The sequence below is a fragment of the Schistocerca gregaria genome, chromosome X, assembly GCF_023897955.1.
Source record: "Schistocerca gregaria isolate iqSchGreg1 chromosome X, iqSchGreg1.2, whole genome shotgun sequence".
NCBI classification, from domain to species: Eukaryota; Metazoa; Arthropoda; class Insecta; order Orthoptera; family Acrididae; genus Schistocerca; species Schistocerca gregaria.
Genome location: NC_064931.1, coordinates 307172546 through 307191754, shown reverse-complemented (window position 1 = coordinate 307191754; position 19209 = coordinate 307172546). Strand labels below are relative to the sequence as shown.

At 40.4% G+C, this 19209-nt stretch overlaps 1 protein-coding gene across 2 annotated transcripts in view; it reads right to left on the bottom strand.

Moving 5' to 3' along the window:
* LOC126297512 (protein inturned) overlaps nt 1–19209 on the bottom strand; it is a 229004-nt gene that overhangs the window by 165095 nt on the left and 44700 nt on the right. For both annotated transcript variants that reach the window (XM_049988398.1, XM_049988397.1), the window contains exons 5-7: nt 16514–16599; nt 11435–11506; nt 2125–2390 (exon numbers count right to left, since the gene is read on the bottom strand). In XM_049988398.1, the coding sequence (XP_049844355.1) occupies nt 2125–2390; nt 11435–11506; nt 16514–16599 (424 nt within the window). The remainder of the gene's footprint in view (nt 1–2124; nt 2391–11434; nt 11507–16513; nt 16600–19209) is intronic.

Here is a 19209-nt window from a genome sequence, read left to right as displayed (position 1 = left end):
GCTGATTTTCAACAGTTTTGTGTCAACAACAGTATACACCCTGTAACTACTGTACCTTTTCACACTCAGTCTAACGGTGAACCCAAACCATTCATTCAACCATTCCAAAATTAACATAGAGGAACTCCATTTCTACCACACACAGGAGAAAGCCTTAAAGATTTTTCTTTCCTACTACCATTCCTGGCTACATGTCAATAAGTTGCCAGCAGAATTATTACACAGTCATTGTCACCAGCAGGAACCATTCATTCTGTCTGGTCATACAAAGTTAAGTTTCATGTGCAGGGCAAAGTTTGTTTCAAAGCTGTTTAGCAGGAAACATCAATGTGATCATGGTGTCATCACAAAAGTATTGGGTCATTTGTTAGAGGATGTTCAAGGTTCATCTGGGCTGCACCAGCATCACCAGAATCAGCTGTGTTGCTCTTATAGCAGTGATTCTGCCGCGGAATGTTTGCCCACTGATCCAGCATGCCACTGTTATCTGCAACAGCAGTCACCTCCACCTCTTTGCCCATCATGGTTGGCACCATACATAGAGGTGCCAATGGAGATCAAAGTCGTGCCAATGCCACCATCGCCACTTGTTCCACAGCCAGAGTCAATGTCCATTGAGGCACTACTTATGGACAGCTGTTGTGATGCACCTGGAGCTCTGCCTTCTGTTCTCCTGACCATAGATTGTGTCACTGGGTGTGAGTGTGCACCCTGTGGTTGACTTTTCAGCCAGTGTTCCCGGCCACTTACAAGGTGGATACCAGGGTGCAGATGGGGATTTGCCATTGGCTGTTGCTATATACTCTGCCTCCTCACCTACATCCACTTTCAGACTTGACTCCCCCCCCACCATCATCAAGTGACAGAGCACTATCCAATGATGATGCAGAGGCCTGGGGGAGGGGAGGTGCGGGGGGGGGGGGGGGGGGGGGGTGTGGATATGTGGTGTCATCTGAAGACTGAGGTCTCATGTTTAAGTTGGTACCTCATGATAGAAGAAAAAGCTAAAAGTCACAGCCACACACAGCCACAAGTGGGAGACATTGCCGAAGAATTGCCCTCAAGTTGCTCCATATGGCGCCACTGCTGGATGTCTACTTACATCAGAGTACAGCACTGCTCATCCCACTCTTTGATAGCCCACTTTCATAGCAGCCTCATCATAGTTCAGATCCAGGAGCAAGCTTGTGTCATTAGTCATTGTGTGCTAAAGTTCATAGTTAGATGTAAAGTGGTATTTGGCTGTCATTCAGAGCAAGAAATAAACTGTTATCACTGTGTTCTGTAATTGTAATGATTGTATATCATCCCTCATATGGACATAGCTGCCTACCAAAGTTAAGTGAAGTGTTTTGCTGAAACTGATCTAATGGACATTACACATTGTAGCATTTACTTGACCTCCAGATTTAAAGACTTAGACCTGGCATCTAGGCTTGCTATGGCACATAAAAATGATCATCAAGTGTTGTCATTAAAGTTACATATGATTGATAGAAAGGTCACTAATTATCTTCCAGCATTCATATTCTTAACAAAGCTAAGGAACTGTCCTCCCATTTTCGCCATATTTCTTATGTGGTGAAGAAGTCATCTCACAACAGCCTGTGCTTATACTTTTGAAAAGACAGTAACACACTTTAATCTTAGTCAATCCAATTATTACATCTGATAAATTAAGGAGAATGTGCTGGAGCATCTTATCCAAGATTCCTTAACCATTATATATGATAAAGAACAATTTTTCTGCATTTGTAATAGTTCTGCTACAGCAAAATGCCCTGGCAGTTTACAACTATGTGGCAGACCAGGATCTGAACCTGGATCTTGTCTTTCAAGGTAATGAAAATGCACTTACAAAGTAAGCTTTCTGGGCACAGCCAATGACACACTTTCACAGTTTTAATACTGCTAGAACCTCTCTCCTATCTGAGTACCTATGAAAGTAGCTCATGAGTTGTGCCTGGATATGCCAGTCAGCAACAGCTTGCCCAAGAAAGATGAAGTGCACAATTTTAATCTATCAAGAAGTTTCACAATAGTTCACACTCTGCTAACGACTGAAACTTTCATTCTGGTAATACAGCACTTATTAGAAATGAATAATAGGTAATTTAAAACAACCTGGTAGGTGTCGAGGCACCAGCATTTGGGAAAAGGTGACACAGAGTAATGAAGGCACCCCGGGCTGCAACGAATGTATCCTGTTGTGAAGGAGATGATTGTGCAGGGAAACAATAGATCAGTGCATGACTTCTGTCAGTGTCTTCTGGTCTCGAGTCCATCTCATTTGTTACAGACATGTAAAGCACAGCTACTGGATGTCCAATAAGTGGTGGTGGAGGATCTACTCCTGTTAGCCGGCGCACTAATTCTGACTGCCTCCGACCCTATGAGAAATTCATAAATATACTTCTATAATTAATCCATTTCAGAGCAATTAAAAGAAAGAAACACACACACATATACCATAATTTCTTTCAGTTAGATGCTACGTCTTATTAATGACAAAACATTTGTACTGAATACAACAAAAGTAGTATGTGAATTTAAGCTACAAATGAAATTTAGTTTTTAATTAATCCTGTGCAAATTACATTATGTACAGTAACTTAATGAGTAATATATGACAAATCAAAGAAATACAATTCAGTACCACATATTTAATCGGCGCAGTAATTCTACGTTGCTTATTAATCCCAACACACAGACTGACACAAAAAAGGAAGCACCCAGAATGGAAGGAGGAAATAAAATGAAACTTCATGGTTTGACAGAAAATGTGATGTTATTTTAGTGATTACAATACTGAATCAAATTTTCAAAGAAACTGGCAGAATGAGCCCACTTATCAGTACGACACTGCATCCCGTTTGGACTGGATGCATGCACTGATTCAGTGGGGTAGGGTGTCATAAAGTCATTATGTCCTCTCCGGTCCGTGACTGTTGGAACTTGTCCTTGATAACCTTGCACTGGGACAGAGATGACATCTGAGCAGAATCCATGTGTTTCTGCAGGGACAGGTATGAGCACCTTTCTGGCCATGTCAGTACCTAAGCATCACACAGGCAGCTCATAGAGATATGAGCCATGTGTCAAAGATCACTGTCCTATTGGAAAATGGCAAAATGATTACAGTCACATGAGAGGTAGCAAATGAGGATGTAGGGTTTCTGTGGCATATGACTGTGCCATCAGTGTTCCTTCAAGCACTAGACATCTAGGGTAATGCACAACCATGATTCATTGCTGAACACTGTGCGACACCATTCATCAGCATCTGGTCTCAGCACCACTCCAAACAAAGCCATTTGTGTTCTGGCATTAACATCAGTGTACACACAGGACAGAAATTCTCTGGTCCAACTGCTACTAGTCTCTGGCCAAAGGTGCAGGATGTCACGGAGTGTTCTCAGGTGATGGGCACAGTCATGAAGGGGTTATGATATGCTTGGTGCACAATACAGGGCAGGGGTCTTCCCTTGTGGTTGTCAGACACAGTCAAACAGAAACTTGAAAAGTATGCCTGCCCTCATGTTCCCACAGACCCCAACATCGGGCCACTGTCATGCCTGATAGCTCCACAAATCTGGATACTGCATAATTTGACCAGTTGGCCAAATGGAGATTCACAACAAGGCCCCTACACACAGGTATTGACAATCTCACACCAGTATGTGGTATCCTCGTTTTCCTTCACAGTGATCACTCAGCATCTGACATTGTTCGCACCCTTTACATACCCTACCAGGCCTGGTACCTACACTACACCAACACTAACACAGTTTGGTGGCCAGTCTACTTGTCACAGATTGTTGCAATCTTAATCATTTACATACCCACCAATGGTGTGTATTTGTAGGAAGTTATAATGACATCCATCCTTGTCTTCCACGTGCTTTAATTTTTTGTCAGGCAGTGTAACTGCATTTAACATTATTTACAGATCTAATTTGTTTGTTAATCAATAACACAATAATACTATTTTCTCACTAGATAATCTTTCTGCTTCTTTGGAAAGTTCTAGTCATGTATGAAGTCCTGTGGATTTTTGGGCAGGCATCTTGATAATTGTAACAATAATTAATTACCTAGGAATAACAATCTGTAGTGACCTAAAGTGGAATTATAACATTAAACTAGTTGTAGGAAAAGCAGGTGCCAGGTGGAGATTCATTGGAAGAATCCAAAGGAAATGTAATTCATCCACGAAAGAAGTTACTTAAAAACACTCATTTGACTGATTCTCATGTATCACTCATCAGTGTGGATACCTTATCATGTAAAAATTATGGAGGAAATAGAGAGGAGCTTTTTGCATCACAGGTTTGTTCAGTAAGTGTAGAAGCATGATGAAGAAGCCAATTATACTCCAGAAGGAGACACTACAAGAGAAGCATATATAATGTAACAACACTACATACAAGTATATATATTTAACATCACCCATTTCTGTTACCTATACTCAATGTAACTTCTCCTTCATGTGATTATATACTGTTTATTGTGTATAAGACTTGCTTTAATTATATTTGAGTTTATTGTATCTATACTTTAAAAGAAATAATATGCAAGTAGTTATGAAATTTTATCTTAACTATGTAGATACTGCAATTCTGTTTAAGCTTATATTTTCCTGAGGGGAAAAATTTCATTACATTCTGAACAAAGTCTTCTCCATCAGATAGGAAAAGTAAACAAGCTTTGACACATCAAGCCCTGAAGCATGCACAGATGGCAAACACAGCCTTCATTTAGTCATCATAAAAGTCAGGCAGCTTCAAATGGGTGCAGTAATACAAGTAGTGAAAATCCAACTAGAAATACACTCCTGGAAATGGAAAAAAGAACACATTGACACCGGTGTGTCAGACCCACCATACTTGCTCCGGACACTGCGAGAGGGCTGTACAAGCAATGATCACACGCATGGCACAGCGGACACACCAGGAACCGCGATGTTGGCCGTCGAATGGCACTAGCTGCGCAGCATTTGTGCACCACCGCCGTCACTGTCAGCCAGTTTGCCGTGGCATACGGAGCTCCATTGCAGTCTTTAACACTGGTAGCATGCCGCGACAGCGTGGACATGAACCGTATGTGCAGTTGACGGACTTTGAGCGAGGGCGTATAGTGGGCATGTGGGAGGCCGGGTGGACGTACCGCCGAATTGCTCAACACGTGGGGCGTGAGGTCTCCACAGTACATCGATGTTGTCGCCAGTGGTTGGCGGAAGGTGCACATGCCCGTCGACCTGGGACCGGACCGCAGCGGCGCACGGATGCACGCCAAGACCATAGGATCCTATGTAGTGCCGTAGGGGACCGCACCGCCAATTCCCAGCAAATTAGGGACACTGTTGCTCCTGGGGTATCGGCGAGGACCATTCGCAACCGTCTCCATGAAGCTGGGCTACGGTCCCACACACCGTTAGGCCATCTTCCGCTCACGCCCCAACATCGTGCAGCCCGCCTCCAGTGGTGTTGCTACAGGCGTGAATGGAGGGACGAATGGAGACGTGTCGTCTTCAGCGATGAGAGTCGCTTCTGCCTTGATGCCAATGATGGTCGTATGCGTGTTTGGCGCCGTGCAGGTGAGCGCCACAATCAGGACTGCATACGACCGAGGCACACAGGGCCAACACCCGGCATCATGGTGTGGGGAGCGATCTCCTACACTGGCCGTACACGTCTGGTGATCGTCGAGGGGACACTGAATAGTGCACGGTACATCCAAACCGTCATCGAACCCATCGTTCTACCATTCCTAGACCGGCAAGGGAACTTGCTGTTCCAACAGGACAATGCACGTCCGCATGTATCCCGTGCCACCCAACGTGCTCTAGAAGGTGTAAGTCAACTACCCTGGCCAGCAAGATCTCCGGATCTGTCCCCCATTGAGCATGTTTGGGACTGGATGAAGCGTCGTCTCACGCGGTCTGCACGTCCAGCACGAACGCTGGTCCAACTGAGGTGCCAGGTGGAAATGGCATGGCAAGCCGTTCCACAGGACTACATCCAGCATCTCTACGATCGTCTCCATGGGAAAATAGCAGCCTGCATTGCTGCGAAAGGTGGATATACACTGTACTAGTGCCGACATTGTGCATGCTCTGTTGCCTGTGTCTATGTGCCTGTGGTTCTGTCAGTGTGATCATGTGATGTATCTGACCCCAGGAATGTGTCAATAAAGTTTCCCCTTCCTGGGACAATGAATTCACGGTGTTCTTATTTCAATTTCCAGGAGTGTATTAAACTGCTGCAGATGGAAGGATATGGAGGCAAGTGAGCCATACTGAAGCTTGTTCAACAATCTACATCTATAAACTGCAAATCACTGTGAGGTGCACGGCAGAGGGTATGTCCCATTGTACCAATTATTAGGGTACCTTCCTGTTACATTACTGTATGGTGCATGGGAAGAATGACTGACTGAATGCCTCTGTGTGTGCTGTAATTATTCTAAGCTTATCCTCATGAACTCTATGTGAATGATACATAGGAGGTTGTAGTATATTTCTAGAGCCATAATTTAAAGTGGGTTCTTGAAACTTTGTTAGTAGGCTTTCAAGAGTCTGCCAGTTCCGTTTCTTCAGTATCTCTGTGACTCTCTCCCGCGGATCAAATAGACCTGTGAGCATTTGTGCTGCCCTTCTCTGTATACATTCAATATCTCCTGTTAGTCCTATTTGGTATGAGTACGACACACTTGAGCAATATTCTAGAACTGGTCACACATGTGATTTAAAGCAATTTCCTTTGTAGACTAATTACACTTCCCCAGTATTCTACCAATAAACCAAACTCGACAACCTACTTTACTTATGACTGACTCTATGTGATCATTCCATTTCATATTCCTACAAAGTGTTACTCTCGGGTATTTGCGTGCATTGGTCAATTCCAATGGCGACGATATTGTAGCCATAGGATACTACATTTTTTTCATTTTGTGAAGTGCCCAGTTATATATTTCTGTACATTTTAAGCAAGTTGCCAATCTTAGTCTTTTCAGACAATACTTCATTATAGATAACTGCATCATATGCAAAAAGTCTGAGGTTATTACTAACATTGTGCGCAAGGTCATTAATATACAACATGAACAGCAAGGATCCGAAACACACTTCCCTGGGGCACACACAAAGTTATTTCTACATCTGGCAATGACACTGCATCCAAGATAACATGTTCCATCTTCCCTACCAAAAAGTCCTCAATTCAGTCACAAATTTCGCTTGACACCCCATATGATCCTACTTTTGACGATAAGTGTAGGTGTCTTATTCAGCTGGGGTGCAGCTTACTTTGAATGGTTGAAAGGTGCTACAATCTACTGAGTCAAATTCTTTTCAGAAAACAAGAAATAGTGCACCTCTGTGACTGCTTTATTGTAAAGTTTTGGTATGTCATGTGAGAAAAGTGCGAGTTGGGTTTCACGTGACTGATGTTTCCGGAATACACGCTGGTTGGCATGGAGGAGGTCATTTTGTCTGAGATAACTCAGTATGTTTGAGCTCAGAATATGTTCTAAGATTCTGTAACAAATCCATGTCAAGGATATTGGATGGTAATTTTGTGGATCATTTCTTAGACAGGTAATGTCAGTGGGAAAGAAATATAAACGGATTGAGTGCCAAATAGGAGGAACAAAGTTAGAACAGGTGGACGATTTCAAGTACTTAGGATGCATATTCTCACAGGATGGCAACATAGTGAAAGAACTGGAAGCGAGGTGTAGCAAAGCTAATGCAGTGAGCACTCAGCTACGATCTACTCTCTTCTGCAAGAAGGAAGTCACTACCAAGACTAAGCTATCTGTGCACCGTTCAATCTTTCGAGCAACTTTGTTGTATGGGAGCGAAAGCTGGGTGGATTCAGGTTACCTTATCAACAAGGTTGAGGTTATGGATATGAAAGTAGCTAGGATGATTGCAGGTACTAGTAGATGGGAACAATGACAGGAGGGTGTCCACAATGGGGAAATCAAAGAAAAACTGGGAATGAACTCTATAGATGTAGCAGTCAGGGCGAACAGGCTTAGATGGTGGGGTCATGTTACACGCATGGGAGAAGCAAGGTTACCCAAGAGACTCATGGGTTCAGCAGTAGGGGGTAGGAGGAGTCGGGGCAGACCAAGGAGAAGGTACCTGGATTCGGTTAAGAATGATTTTGAAGTAATAGGTTTAACACCAGAAGAGGCACCAATGTTAGCACTGAATAGGGGATCGTGGAGGAATTTTAAAAGGGGGCTATGCTCCAGAGTGAACGATGAAAGGCACAATCAGTCTTAAATGATGATGATGATGGTGATGATGATGATGATGATGTAACCTGTGATTTTTCCAAGAATGGGGCATGGTTTTTGTTCGAGGGAGCTATGATAAAGTTAGAAGTGGGGCTAACTCAGCTACAAATTTGGTATCGAGTCTGATACGGATTCCATCAGGTCCTGCAACTTTGTCCAGTTTTAATGAGTTCAGCTGTTTCTCAACACTACTGTATCTAATACTTATTTCACTCACCTCTTCAGTGCTACGATCTGGTAATGAAAAGTCATATTTAATACAGAGGGACTGCTATGAGTTGGAAACCATTTAATACTCTTATTAAGCTGGGGTGCAGCTTACTTTGAATGGTTGAAAGGTGCTACCATCTACTGTCTGCAAGCTGCATAGCATTTTTCAACTGTAACAAGGCAAGGTTATTCATTGTTCCTTTTATTTTTATAAACGGCAATCAGTTTTCCTGCTTTTTGTTTATCATGTTTAAAGTAGGCAAGACACATTTTTTATTACAGTCTTACAAGTGTCTCAGTGACCACTGAGATTTGAATGTTCCATATAGTTGTTCTTTTTCACATGCTGAGTCTACTCTGCTCAACAAGAATTTGATTCTGAGTTATAATTGCAATATATTGCCTAATGTGATAGTGGCACTGTAATGTTTTAACTTACATAATTTTAATGTGGCAATTACTGTAAACAACAGTTTTTTGTAGTTCATATGTAGTTATTATTAAACCACCAAGGCCATAAAGTACAGTACTGTCCTCATGAATGCTTCAGTAATGGGGATGCTCATATTTGTTACTACTTTATGAATGTTTTGCGCAGAAATTATGTAATAATACAGTCATTCTACTACTACATAACAGCTTAGCTGAGTTTTTAATGATAAAAATATTTGATACTGATATAAACATTGGAAGCTATTGCTTTTTTCACCACCTCAGTCTTCACTAAAGCAGAAATGTTGTACGATAGAAAATATAACCAATGGTTAGAACACAAAATAAATAACTGTCCTAGTTGGACTAGGACTAGTGATTGATGTCAAATTAATAGACTTACAGGTGGCATTCCTAAAAGGTGAGTTGTACTGTGCCCTGACTCAGGTATAAATATTGGCATTGCAGTTCTGCGAAGAAAGCACCAAACTGAAGCATTGCACAGGTAAGCAGTGAAAATGTCTGTACTAAACTGCTTTAGAAATGGCCATGTAATTTTATATTAGTGTCCTTGGAACCACAACAGCCTCAAAACTGACAAATGTGGTTTTTCAGGTTAATTCAAAATTTGTTACTTAAAGAGAACATTACCCTGAATTTATGTTTTTGAACTTAATATATTAAACTTTAGAGTGTTGTGTTAGATGACAATGTATACTTATGTTGCTGCTGTCCATTGTGTAAATGCTTGTTCTGTTGACCTATCAGTTAGCTTGAATGACACAATTAACCTCAGGCAGTAAATAGTTCATAAGTGTTGGATTACATTATATTAGGTTAGGCATTATGAATTATGCTTAACACAGATATACAATAGAGAAAAGTAAGAGACAATACGAGGGCAATATAGCCCCCCTAAGGTGTTACACATTGTGCTTCATAGAGATGTTTACTGTTAAAATTCCAAAAATGTACATATTACTTCCTCCCACATTCATCCACAACAAGAAAATCAGAGAAACCAAAGGTACTATGTAGGCTCACTAACAGTCATTCTTTCCCTGCCCAATTTGCAAATGGAACAGGAAATGGGAGAAATGATAGTGATGTGTACAATACACCACAGTGTGGCTGCTGGAGTTCAGATGTATCAGTATCATATTCATTGTCAGTTGGTGAGATGTGCTTCTTAACTAGTTCTTCAGTGTGAATGTGGTCACCTGCATATGTTTTCCACTCTGACTATTATGTATACAGGGTGCCCATAATTAAACTTCCAGTTTCAAAATGCTGTAAAAAGACAACCACTGTTACTGCTCTGAATGACGTCAACTTTGAACAGCTTATTATCAGTGCAAGGGGAAATGTCGCAGAACCAAAAAAATTAACAAAAATTTGACCAATATACGGTGCTGTAAGCGTCAGAACATGCACACCAACAGATATGCGGCACACAGCTGTTCCTCAGTCTGATCTGAAACTCCCAACATGACAGTCTGCATGAAGGATCTTGCACTGCTTGTAAAGTCCTTTTACAAGAATGGTGACTGTACACCAGCAGCCTTGCAGAAGTTCCAAACACTCAACGGTATGACAAAGACATTCATCTGATGTCTGCTGAGGGAGAAAAGATTACAAAATTCAGAAAGACAGGTTGTTTTGAAGTGCAATGTGGCAGAGGGAGGAAAGCAGTTGATCCTACATCAGTCAAAGATGTGGCCACAGCACTGAATGAGGGGTCAACACTTGCAGCATAAAACTGAAATGAAGAATCAAATTGTGAACCGAGGTCAAAAAATTATGCACCTACATAATTTATATGTTATGTGGTTTTGCCTGTTTCAATTAGGTCACAGTGCTGGTGGTGTTACAAGAAGACTGGATGAGTAAAAGAGACAGCGATGTATGAATCAAATACAGAAATGTGGCTGCTGTACGTGCTCTATTATTTCTGGAAGGTATTTCTGATCAGAGAAGGATTGTTCACAAAGAAATAAAGAGGTAATATGATACAGCAATGGCTGGTTTAAGAACCCATTGGTAAGTTCCAATTTTTGTGAAATATAACTGAAAAGCAAATTTACATAAATCAAGGCAAAACTATAAGATGTCCACATAGTGACCAACAACTAGAAGTAACAAAGCTAACGCAAATAGAAGGTAAGAAGGACCCATGAAATTAAAAGGAAATAGTCAATGACTTAGTTTAAAATGGTCCTGAAGAACTAACACCCTTACAAATATGTGGAAAGTAGTGGGGGAAAAACATGCCAATGACTCCAAACTTTACATACAGAAACTAAATAATTTGTAGCATAATCCTAAAAATAATTAACAGTCTCCAAAAACAAAGAACATGTATTTTTGGAGCTGCTACATTAGAAGCTCCAATTCTACCATAGCAAGAATTAATATTTGTGTTTAATTTTCATGGTCCGAAATTAGGTAAAATATATTAAATTATATAAAAGTTAAAACAAACCTTTCTCTGGTTATCCTGATATTCATCTATAGTGACTTCGTAACCTGCTATACGTTGGAGTGTTAAAGTGACCTGTAATAGAATAATCACCTTTTTTAACCAGACATAACATTATTCAAATTACTGGCAACCATCTAGCGACCATTTTCTGCACACAAATGCACATGTAACACACACACACACACACACACACACACACACACACACACACACACACACACACAGAGAGAGAGAGAGAGAGAGAGAGAGAGAGAGAGAGAGAGAGAGAGAGTTTTGAGTACTTTAAAAAGCTGAAGGCTTGTGGTGGCTTTCAAATCAAACAAACAAACTTGTTAACAGATTGTTATTCAGAACTGGGAAGGAAGAACAGAGAGTAATATCCCATCAAGTACCAACTTGGATTGGGGAAGGGAAGGATTGGAATGGAAATTGGGCATATCCTATTCAAAGCAGTCACCCTGGAATTTGCCTTAAGCAATTTAGGGCAAGAACAGAAAACATAATTCTGGATAGCTGACCAAAAATGTGGCACTGATTCATAGGATGACCAATTACTGTTGTGCTGATACACATGACATGGTGGTTTGGCATGCACCCAATACCACTGTAACAAAAAAGTCACTTCCTCAGACTCTGGAAAGTCAGAGAATTGTGAAGCTGTGGTGCCCTCACTATAGTAGCTTTGTAACACTGCAACTGAGTGACTTAGAAGTATCATAAGACTGTTTCTTCCTTTACTATCCTCCTTTCAGATATAATCTGCCACTTTATTTTATTTTTTAATTTGTTCATGATACAAAGAAATGTACAGTAAATTTAACCTTTACAGTTACCACTGAAATTATTTTCTATGACAACTTATGTGCACACCACAGTTTTATATGCCAATCTTAGTGAGAGCAATGTATGACCCAATTTGTTGACTTGACTTGTTCTTAGCAGAGGGGTCAGTCATGCAACACTGCTTTAAAGACTTTACATTTAACACAGGCTTGAATGTCAAACCATTTTTCATCAGTAGACAAATTAGTGAAATGTATAAAAGTATGAGAAATGATTGGATAAATTCTGCAGGATTAATGATGTTGTTGAAATCACAAGAGTTACACTTTAAACCAAATAAATGTTTGTTAAATAAAGTTCACATGTGTGTGAATGGTGGTGTCACATAAACTGTGGATTTAAATTAAAAAATGAAAATTAGACAATAATTAAAGTATGTAGTGTGAGCAGAGCATCAAATACAAAAATGTGTGAATAAAGTTCATTTAACTGCACAGGAACTCACAAAAATCAACAGCAAACTCGCAAAGGCAATTTTCCACCATCAATTGCATTGTAAACAAAAGTTTGCTATCCCAAATAACCACTGCAAAAATGTGCATAAGTCCTTAACTTCACAATCAAAAATATCAAGTGCAACACATAACTATAATTCATAGCTGCCTCAATCATGCAAACAAAGTTATAGTTCATACAGTCAAACTACATCAATCACCAGGAAACAAAGTCAAATTATTTAAGTGCCATGAAAAGTTGAAGCCTGTAAGTCGTGTTTGCACAATTACTACAAGTCCAATGAAAAGTTGCAGTATGTAACTCACATGGCTGCTCAGTTGCAAGCCCTATGACAATAGCATACTCACCAACACTGACCAAACATGACAAAAAGCAACATGCTTAGGTGACTAAAATGAAAGATGAATGTTACATTTTCAATGAAACTACTTACATACCTTCTGTGATGTTACACACTACTAAATCCAAGTTAGACTCTTAAATGACGACCACTATTCAAGTAACTGTACCCACATATAAGATAGCACAAAACAAAGAAAATTATTGCAGTCATTTTGTGATCTTTCATTCAAATAACAACATGGTATTAAACAAGTTATTGACAAAATCCACAAGGCATGTTTACATCCAGTTTTACAATGCGGCAAAACTTTGACAAAACTTACGGCCTACATAAAATTATAATTGCACATGGAATAGTAAATTGTGGGTACACATACATTACTAAGATTAAGTAAGGATCTGGGAAACTCATGCTACATCCATATTACATGTAACTGTTGAGGATGTATAGCCTTGGCACATCTGCACATCATACACTTTTAATAAACTGATATGTAATTATTTATATCCATGCAATATTTGAAATGTAGTGCATTGTGGTGTTCATGTTCTACATCATACAATTAAATTTCTCCAATAATTCAGTTGTTAATTTTATAATCTATCATAATTAAAAACAATAGTAACTTCCAGGGGTGTCCAGTAAAGGAGTCCCCGATTCCAGAATTAAATATCTTGAAACTAAGATCGATACACAAGTGCAACAAAAGGTGTGCTTACTGTGAAAGCTGTAATGAAATGATAATTAAATGGACACCCTTGCTGCAACCAGGCGTTTATATACTTCATTGGGGACATGTTGAAAATGTGTGACTCGAACCCGGGATCTCCTGCTTACATGGCAGACGCTCTATCCATCTGAGTCACTGAGGGCACAGAGGATAGTGCACTTGCAGGAACTTATCCCTTGCACACTCTCCGTGAGACCCACATTCCCAACATGTCCACATCACTACATTCGTAGTGCGCCTAATAGATGTTTGCCTATCATACGCATTACCCGTACAAGTTTGGGCATAGCGTGTACATTTGCACATGATGGTCAATGGCTGGGAAGCCATATTTTAACTATATATGATGGTAGTATCTGTTCTCGAAAGAACAGTTACCGTTAGTGACCATGCAGCTTTGCTAGAATGAAATGATAATTAAATGGACACCCTTGCTGCAACCAGGCATTTATATGCTTCATTGGGGACATGTTGAAACAGACGCTCTATCCATCTGAGTCCCCGAGGGCACAGAGAATAGTGCGCCAGCAGGGACTTATCACTTGCACACTCCCCATGAGATCCACATTCCCAACATGTCCACATCACTACATTCGTAGTGCGCCTAATAGATGTTTGCCCATCACACTCATTACTCGGGGCAGATTAATCTACCAAGTCCTGTACATACATCTATTAGGCGCACTACGAATGTAGTGATGTGAACATGTTGGGAATGTGGGTCTCACGGGGAGCGTGCAAGGTATAAGTCCCTGCAGACGCACTATCCTCTGTGCCCTCAGTGACTCAGATGGATAGAGCATCTGCCATGTAAGCAGGAGATCCCGGGTTTGAGTCCCGGTCGAGGTACACATTTTCAACATGTCCCCAATGAAGTATATAAATGCCTGGTTGCAGCGAGGGTGTCCATTTCATTCTAACAAAGCTGCATGGTCATTAACAGTAACTATTCTGTCGGGAACAGATACTACCATCATATATAATGAAAGCTGTCAAAATTTTATACAGAAGTTGTGAAATAATTCAAAAAGCTGCTAAGAGATGGCACTGTACACGGTGCATTTTATACAGTAACAGTGTGTGTAATTAATCTTCTCCTCTGCAAGAAGTCTCTGCAGTCACATCACAATTTTTTTGAGAAGTTCAACACTTGCAGTACGGAGATGCTGCAAATGAACTATAAAATTTGCCATCACAACCACCAGTTTCTCAACAGAAATGGATTCATATACCACACAGATTGCTGATTCGAGGCCATCCAGAATGGTGCGATGGTTGCAGTAGACAGTCACAAGGAGTCACACTGGACAAATATGGAGGCCAATCCACCCTTACACCAATAAATTTGTATTAATCCAATGCAATGGCTCTATTCCCGAACTATTCATTGAGAAAGCAAAACATCTGTTCAGTGCAGTGTGGTATGGCCCTCAACTTGATGACTAGTCAAGTCCTCCAACACTAGCTGTGTGGTGACAAATTGTTCAAAAACTACAATGTAATATTCACTAGTGATGGGCCCTTGCATGATAAAAAGCCAATAATGCCTCTGCTGCATACTGCAGCCCAAACACTCAGATTTTCAGAAGCCCAAAATCACTAGTTTTGTTTATTCATGACTCCATTCTGGTGGAAATGTTCTTCATCTGTGAAACAGGTGCAGCAAACATCAAGTCCTTCATTATCAATAATAGTGAGACCATTGTTAGCAAAGTCAGCTATCTGTCTTTTAGCACATAAAGATATGGCCTGATGGATTTGAATTTTGAATCAAAACATGTGTTGGCTCTACCTCAGTATTTCCCTGCCTACTGGACTGCTTTAAACCAGTCTCTGCTGCAATTTTTCGGGTGGATTTTCTTGGATTTTGCTGAATTATTCCAGAAAACAAGGTAATATTTTCAAGAGTAACTACAGTCTGCCTTGGGACGACATTACCCAGTAGATCATCAATCATGCAGTCTGTCTGTTGCAATTTCGTGAAGAGCTAACAAATGGTTTTTGCATCGAATCCTTTTGGAAACATTAAATTGTGTTTGAAAACTGTGCCTTGCTGCCATAGGACTGTGTACTAACCTGTGGTATTACAGGACCAGAGAAACATGTTGTTCAATGGATTACATGATTTCAACCTCTTCCTTCAGCATGCTAATCCTCTTTCATTATCACTTTGAGCTGCAACAGACTATTTACAGGCATTAGATATTGTGATTACAGAGCCATTTGTTAGCAGCATTTTGAACTATTTATATCAATGTCAACTTCCAAGGTATTGAATTTTGTAAACAGGGACCTCCTTGCTGGACACACTGTATTTATTCTAGAACCATACTTGAAGTTGGAATGAGTTCAATTCATTGATTTTTCTGGTGTACTTCATTTTTCTGTATCATGTCTGTAGGATCTGTAGCATGGTTTCATTGAAAATATAATATTCATCTGTCATTTTAACCCCCTTCGCTGTCATTCCATTGCATTCAACCCTTCAGTTAAGCTTGCATACTCCAGCCTTGTGAAAGACCCACATCTGGCACTCAGCCTCCTGTATTCCTCACTTCATTGGGTAGACACCGCGAACTGTCAAATCACTCATCACAGCCTCTTGCTCCATGGGCTGGCTTCTTATAACATCGCAAACTGAAAGAATATTCTTAAATTTAATTGTTAAAGGGCATTGTACTTTTGACTGACACAAACACTGACTTACCTCACAAGGGGGCTTCACTGCTGACAGAACTGCATCAAGTGTTTGTCCATTGACCTCCTGACCATTAATACTCTGTAACCAGTCACCTGAAATAATAAGAATCTTACAACAGAAGTGTAAGACGTGTACCTTTTAAAAGTATGAGAGACATTAACAAACGTAAACCTATTAATGAAAACTTATAGAAAACTGGAAAAAGTTATTAACAGAGGCAAATAGAATAACTGAATTTCAGCAAGAGAAGGAACACAGACAATGATAAATATTGTATCACAATGTATACCCATTCACTGATGAGATCATTGAAAGTCTGATTGTAGTAACCAAGTAATACACAAGTCCAGTGCAAGTAACACAAATATGGCTTTATTCAGGAAGCACTCAACAGTAATGGAAAACAGACTCCTGTGGATCCCCACAAAATAAGACATAGTAAATTGATGTGAACGGCAAACTGGAAGGACATACAACAGGATCAGTTAGTGCTGCTCTGTGCATGTACTGGAGTCACCTGGCAAAAATATAAATAAACTCTATTGGATGGCACCCTGAAAAATATCTTCCTTTCACAGATCTCTAAAAATGACAAGAGACACTTGAGGAATATGGTTCTGTTATCAGAATTTGTAAGGCACAAATATCAGAATGTTGGTATGTACATGATGCTTCTTATGCAGAACATCCATAAGAATACAGCAGTGAAAAAGGTGAAGTAGTTGTCAACCCTACTGTTAGTTTGAAATTCCTATTGGAGATGATATGTGGTAGTTATAGAGGGACATACAATTTAACATGGACTCCGAACAACGGTGCAGCTTGGCATTTTTCCCATTAACAAAGTCCTCAGAAGTGATAAAGTGACAGCAGAACACTTAACACAGAATGAATCTGCACTAGACATAGGGTTGGAGAAGTTACAGTCATACCTTACAATTTATACTATTGCCACAAACAAACAGATGCATGCACTAGCCACCCTAATCATAATGCTAGAGCCTAATAAGCTACTGCTTCACCATTTTCTGCCTGGCAAAAGATGGTCTCCACTGTATCACAACTGCCAAAAGAAGTGCACAAAGAGCTATCATTGATACTTACTACATACATTTGCAGCAAATAATTCAAAAGTTGACGCTACTTCAAAGCCAGAGCCAGAACATCCACATACCACATGCTGATTACTCTGAGCTAATAAACATAACAGAAGCTGATGATTTTGCTACCACTGATAACCTCAGCTATGTACTGCACACACCCCTGATTACCTCAGAGAACTGTGATCTTTAACATATCCTGTCCTAGCCTATTGCAATGCAGGCAACCTATTCGAAAAATAGACACAGCACCACAGCACGATATATGAAGCACTGATGATACCGAGAGACAGTACAATTATCCAGCTCCAATGCAATGCCAATGCAGTTGTCTGAGATTACATAATCATTTTTGCAAACAGTCCTTTAAGCCACACTCAAATGATGAGACATGCAAGACAGACGTGTTACAACCTCTTATGAGAATCTACCACAGCTGCAGGCAGAAGGTCGTCCATCTTTTGTGCATCCTATGGCTGCAGCTTGAATATAGTAAATGGTTGTATGTGATACATGAAGAAGGAAGTATTTTGCTACAATGTAAAGAACAATGACATGTGTTACTCACCAGAAGAGGAGACCTAAGCCAGAGCAGCAATTGACAAGGCTACAAAGCTTTAGTTCAGCAGCAGATTGATGACATGCATATCAAATGGCCCCCATATGATGACACCATGAAACTGCTTAATATCAACACCACATATGGACCACTGATTTGGTTTGAGAGTAATCTCAAAGTGCAAAAGCCTATAGCATCAGTGATGGTACACCAACTGCAGGACCAAAACCAACATTGGCTACTGCCACGACAAACTTGATCCCAATAATACCACAAAAATGCAATGGAAACAGCAGTGACACCATTGATGGTATAGTTATTGACACTTTCCTCTACACTGTCTCTGTTCTTGTTCTATTTAAGTAGCTTTTATCCCTAATAGTCAACACTGCCAATGTTGCTGATACCTCATACCTTTGACTCTTGAGTTTACCCCTAGGACATCATCCATTCAAGAATTCAAACTATAAACTCCAAAACATCATCCACCCAAGGAGAAGATGTCAACACAAACAAAGTCAAATATGAGACAGGACACATCTTGTACAGTCTTTTGTTCACATATACACTATCTGATCAAAAGTATCTGCAAACCTATTAGTGGACATTAATATGAGGTGTGTCCAACCATTCACCTTTGTGAAGGCTTGAACTCCGCTGGGGACACTTTCAATGAGGTGCCTGAATGTTTGCAGAGGAGTCCACTCTTCCCCAAGGGTCAAAGAGTCCACTCTTCCCCAAGGGCCAAACAGTCCACTCTTCCCCAATGGCCAAAACCAGAGAAAGTAGTGATGTTGAACCTGGGGTCCGTGGTGAAGCTGACATTCTAACTCATCCCCAAGGTGTTCCACTGGGATCAGTTCAGGCCTCTGGGCAGGCCAGTCCATTTGAGAAATGTTAATGTAAACAAATCCTTGCCTCATAGATGCTGCTCTATTCTCCAGGTATTCACCAAACCCAAACCCTTTCATCAGATTGCCACAGCATACAGGATGATTCACCACTCCAAATCACTCATTTAAAGTTACTCACTGTTTAGTGAT